Genomic DNA, 5,815 nt, shown 5'->3' with positions numbered 1-5,815 from the left:
CGAAGCACGCCGCAGGTTGTGGCCACGCCCATTTTTCCAGGAGGTGGGGGGGGGGGGTTGTCTTTTAATACCCAGCACCGGGTGCCAAAAGCCCTGGGTACGCCACTGTGAAAAGGTTCTCTAAATGAGCTATTAACCTAATCATCTGAATAGTGTATTATAGTGTAGGACCTTTTCGAGGATATTGGCGTGGGAATTTTTTCTTAAAGGTACAGGTAAGTATTTCTGAAGATCGTAAGATAGAGGATACTGTCGTCGTAGGACATAACAGATTATAGTGTGGGACCTTTTAAGAGGATGTTGGCATGGGAATTTTTTCTTAAAGGTACAGGTAAGTATTTCTGGTTAATTAAGATTAATAAAATACTTTTGGTTTCCTGCCTAGCTGCCTAGTTGAAACATGATCCTCTGCTCAATTGTGTTTACAAGCAAGGCTGAGGTGACTCAGTGATTGGAGGAAAAAAGAAAAAAGTTAGGGAAGAAATTACATCAATTTTTAGCCTCAAACTGTGGCCAAAAGTCATGCCCCCACCAGGAACAGAATTCTCGTCATTTACTATATAACATTCACTGAAATCAAAACGTGGACAGTACAATACATGTGTTATGTAAGTAGATCAAGTATTTATCTACTTATATATGTGTTTTTTTTCCCCTGGCGGAGTATGGCTGATCCTCCTACTACAAGAAGGCAATATTTTATGTATATATAAGGTGACAATAAATGAGGATTTCAGGATATAAATGTTCAGGACAGAAACCAGTAATTGTCCCTGGAAATCACAGACAGCTAGTAATTACTGGCAGGACAATCAGCCAATCACAATCCTCTCCCTGTGATGTCACCAGTGGGCGGAGCTCTCACTTCCCCGACTCCTCCCAGATATCTTTATACAGCCTCTCCTTACATATAACCCAGCATGGAGGGGCTCAGTGAAGGTGGTAATATATGTGTGGAGGTGTCTGATGGGGTCACACAGGGCATAAAAGGAGATCTGCCCGGCCTCATAATCCAGATATATCCTGACTCTATCACTGGGGATCCCATCAGGTAACTGGATCACTTTCCTGTCATGTATCACTGCGTACAGATTACCCTCCCTGCACAAACCCCAGGACTTGTTATTATCTCCAATCAGTGACTGACCCCCTCTTCTGTCCATACTGGGGTAACACATCCCGACTATCCACCATCCTGATCCCCCAACATCCACTTCCCAGTAATGTCGCCCTGAGGAGAAACTCCGGCTGCTCAACACCTGAGGATACTCCTGAAATCTCTCTGGTGTGTCTGGGCGGTTTTGCTCTATATGTGACCGGGATGCAGTTTTCCTGTCATCTGATATATGTAGCCAATTATAAGCTGTGGCTACATCCAGTAATATGTCTGCAGGCTGTACAGAGATCCCCCCAGTTACCCCAAACATGATATTAGATATTGCTGTGTGTAATGTGTGTGAGATGCCGGCCACATCCAGATCCCCTCCATCATGGAGCTGCTTATCATGTCTGTCCTCCGTGTCACACAAGTCACCTGTGTCTGATTCCTGTAAGACAGTCAGTGGATCAGTCATGTGACACAGCTCCTCAATGTGACGCATCTTCCTGGACAGCTCCGCCTTCTTTATCTCCAGGTGCCTGATGATGTCATCATAGGATTGTACCTGCCTCATGATGTCACTCAGGACTCTCTTCTCCAGCTCCTCCAGCCGTCTCCTGAGGTCTCTAAACAGGGCAGTGACTCTCTCTGATTCTCCATCTGCTTTTTCTTGTGCTTTTCTCCTGAATTCCTTCAGACTCTGGACTCTTTTCTCAGCCTCCTCTGTCTCTGCCATCAGTTTCTGCAGATCATTCCTCAGTTTCTCCTTCTTCTCCTCAGAGGCCTCCTGTAGTGTCTCCACCTGGTGTCCCCGATGTTCTCCATCCAGTCTGCAGGACACACAGACACACAAGGCATCCTCAGTGCAGTAATACTCCAGGATCTTCTTATGGACGGAGCATTTCCTGGTCTCCGGGCAGGTGGTGGGAGGCAGTAAAGTGTGTCCTGACATATCGTGTGTCCTCAGGTGATGGTCACACAAGGAGGTCTCACACTGCAGACAGGATTTAGTAGCAGGAACAGGAAAGTCACAGTAATTACAGAAGACCCCGGTCTGCTCCTGATCTGTCTCTGTAGCATGAAAAGCCTGACAGATATTATGTAGCCTTGTGTTCCTCACCAGCTCAGGCCTCCTGCTGTAATTCCGCTGACATTCAGGACATTTATGTTCCGTTAGATCATCCCGGAGGTCCCAGGTTCGTGTGATGCAGCCCCGGCAGAAGCTGTGGCCACACGGCAAGGTCACAGGGTCTCTATAGATCTCCATACAGATGGAGCAGCGGAGCTCAGCAGTCACATCAGCAGATGCCATTGTCACACCTGGAACCTGATGAGCAGGTTAGGTTAGGTAAAATCTCTGTTATGTGACAACCAAGGTGCAGCTTGTGACGTATGCGCAGTCACCCTCCAATTCCTGTTCCCTTTGCCGCAGTTACCATTCAGCCTCAGACCCTGAGGGAATCCTGAAGGCAGTCAGCACTGCAGGCAAAGTAACCTTTGGGTTGGTTGGTGAGTCCACACACAGTCCAGTTTCGATTGTATGTACAAAAATGCAATCTGGGATCTCATATAGAGACCAGGTCACTGCCACCAATCCGCAATAACCATATGGATGCGCTAAATCTAACTCTAGCTAAATCCCACCGGCGTACCTACCGGGGATGCGACCCCATCAGCCGCAGGGGGCCCGGGGCCGCTCTAGGGCCCGCTCACTGTGCGCGGGGGAGCACCGCCGCCGCCCGCCCGATTCTGGACCCCACAGCAAGGTGCTGAACTGGCCGCAGCGTCTAATAGACGCTGCGCCAGTTCATTCCACGCAGGCTTGCTCCAGCAGCCTGCATATTCCTCCGGCAGGCAGAGCAGGGCTACGGCAAGATGGCCGCCGAAGAAGCCCTACACTGGAGACTATTTGTGTCTCCAGTACAGGGCTTCGGCAGCCATCTTGCCGTAGCCCTGCACTCTGCCTGTCAGACTCAGCGCGGGAGATGTGCTGCAGTGCACAGGAGGATCATCGGGGAGCTGCGCAGCAGAGGCCAGGAGAGACTCCTGACAGGTAAGTGAATTGTTTTTCTTTTTACAGGGGCATTTTTTTTTCTGGTGCTTGCTGCTAGTGTTGGGCGAACAGTGTTCGCCACTGTTCAGGTTCTGCAGAACATCACCCTGTTCGGGTGATGTTCGCGTTCGGCCGCACACCTGATGGTGTTCGGCCTTTTAAGTTCGGGTTCGCCCCGAACTACTAAATGGCCGCCGAACAGGGCCGAACAGGGCCCCTGTTCGGCCGAACAGCGCCATGTTCGGCCGAATACTGCCCCCCTATGGGGTCGCAGGCATAAGGGGGGAGCATGCCCCGATCGCGGGGGGGGGGGGGGCGGAAATTCCCCCCACCCCCTCCGCTAGCGCTCCCCCCTCTGCCCGCTTCCCCATACAAAAGTTTCAGGAAGTACCGGTCCGGTGGTAGTGGGTGGCTGGCAGTGGGCGGCACTGTGAAGTGAGTGACTGAGGAGCAGGAGTCCGGAGAGTGACGCGTTGAGGGAGGCCGAGCAGCGGGCGGTTCAGCAGTAGTACCGTACTCCTTCTCCTCAGTCACTCACTTCACAGTGCCGCCCACTGCCAGCCACCCACTACCACCGGACCGGTACTTCCTGAAACTTTTGTATGGGGAAGCGGGCAGAGGGGGGAGCGCTAGCGGAGGGGGTGGGGGGAATTTCCGACCCCCCCGCGATCGGGGCATGCTCCCCCCTTATGCCTGCGACCCCATAGGGCCCCCAAAAGCGGGATGTTCGGGGAGTTCGGGGTTCGGCCCGAACATGCCGAACATTGCGGCCATGTTCGGCGAACTTTCCCGAACCCGAACATCCAGGTGTTCACCCAACACTACTTGCTGCACACATTACGATTTTCTGGTGTCTGCTGCCCACATTACGATTTTCTGGTGACTGCTGCCCACATTACGATATTCTGGTGTCTGCTGCCCACATTGCCCACATTGCGATTGTCTGGTGACTGCTGCCCACATTACGATTTTCTGGTGCCTGCTGCCCACATTACGATTTTCTGGTGTCTGCTGCCCACATTGTGATTTTCTGGTATCTGCTGCCCACATTAAGATATTCTGGTGTCTGCTGCCCACATTACGATATTCTGGTGTCTGCTGCCCACATTGTGATTTTCTGGTGTCTGCTGCCCACATTACGATATTCTGGTGTCTGCTGCCCACATTACGATTTTCTGGTGTCTGCTGCCCACATTGTGATTTTCTGGTGCCTGCTGCCCACATTACGATTTTCAGGTGACTGCGGCCCACATTGCGATTTTCTGGTGTCTGTTGCCCACATTACGATTTTCAGGTGACTGCGGCCCACATTGCGATTTTCTGGTGTCTGCTGCCCACATTACAATTTTCTGGTGCCTGCTGCCCACATTGTGATTTTCTGGTGTCTGCTGCCCACATTAAGATATTCTGGTGTCTGCTGCCCACATTACGATATTCTGGTGTCTGCTGCCCACATTGTGATTTTCTGGTGCCTGCTGCCCACATTACGATTTTCTGGTGACTGCTGCCCACATTAGGATTTTCTGGTGTCTGCTGCCCACATCACAATTTTCTGGTGCCTGCTGCCCACATTACGATTTTCTGGTGTCTGCTGCCCACATTGTGATTTTCTGGTGTCTGCTGCCCACATTAAGATATTCTGGTGTCTGCTGCCCACATTACGATATTCTGGTGTCTGTTGCCCACATTACGATTTTCTGGTGCCTGCTGCCCACATTAGGATTTTCTGGTGACTGCTGCCCACATTACGATTTTCAGGTGACTGCGGCCCACATTGCGATTTTCTGGTGTCTGCTGCCCACATTACGATTTTCAGGTGACTGCGGCCCACATTGCGATTTTCTGGTGTCTGCTGCCCACATTACAATTTTCTGGTGCCTGCTGCCCACATTACGATTTTCTGGTGCCTGCTGCCCACATTACGATTTTCTGGTGACTGCTGCCCACATTGTGATTTTCTGGTGTCTGCTGCCCACATTACGATTTTCTGGTGTCTGCTGCCCACATTACGATTTTCTGGTGTCTGCTGCCCACATTGCGATTTTCTGGTGTCTGCTGCCCACATTACGATTTTCTGGTGTCTGCTGCCCACATTACGATTTTCTGGTGTCTGCTGCCCACATTACGATTCTCTGGTGTCTGCTGCCCACATTACGATTTTCTGGTGCCTGCTGCCAACATTGCGATTTTCTGATGTCTGCTGCCCACATTACGATTTTCTGGTGCCTGCTGCCAACATTACGATTTTCTGGTGCCTGCTGCCCACATTACGATTTTCTGGTGACTGCTGCCCACATTACGATATTCTGGTGTCTGCTGCCCACATTACGATTTTCTGGTGTCTGCTGCCCACATTGTGATTTTCTGGTGCCTGCTGCCCACATTACGATTTTCTGGTGCCTGCTGCCCACATTAGGATTTTCTGGTGACTGCTGCCCACATTACGATTTTCAGGTGACTGCAGCCCACATTGCGATTTTCTGGTGTCTGCTGCCCACATTACGATTTTCAGGTGACTGCGGCCCACATTGCGATTTTCTGGTGTCTGCTGCCCACATTACAATTTTCTGGTGCCTGCTGCCCACATTACGATTTTCTGGTGCCTGCTGCCCACATTACGATTTTCTGGTGCCTGCTGCCCACATTACGATTTTCTGGTGTCT

At 51.0% G+C, this 5,815-nt stretch overlaps 1 protein-coding gene across 1 annotated transcript; it reads right to left on the bottom strand.

The window, feature by feature from the left end:
* Positions 1-842: 842 nt before the first annotated feature.
* LOC137528441 (E3 ubiquitin-protein ligase TRIM39-like) lies at positions 843-2,411 on the bottom strand. Its single transcript, XM_068249730.1, has one exon. The coding sequence runs from the start codon at positions 2,409-2,411 to the stop codon at positions 843-845; it is 1,569 nt and encodes a 522-aa protein (XP_068105831.1).
* Positions 2,412-5,815: the final 3,404 nt, after the last annotated feature.

This window comes from Hyperolius riggenbachi, chromosome 8, assembly GCF_040937935.1.
Source record: "Hyperolius riggenbachi isolate aHypRig1 chromosome 8, aHypRig1.pri, whole genome shotgun sequence".
Classification (NCBI taxonomy): Eukaryota; Metazoa; Chordata; class Amphibia; order Anura; family Hyperoliidae; genus Hyperolius; species Hyperolius riggenbachi.
The sequence above is the reverse complement of the archived record's forward strand: the minus strand, read 5'-3'. Positions and strand labels throughout refer to the sequence as shown.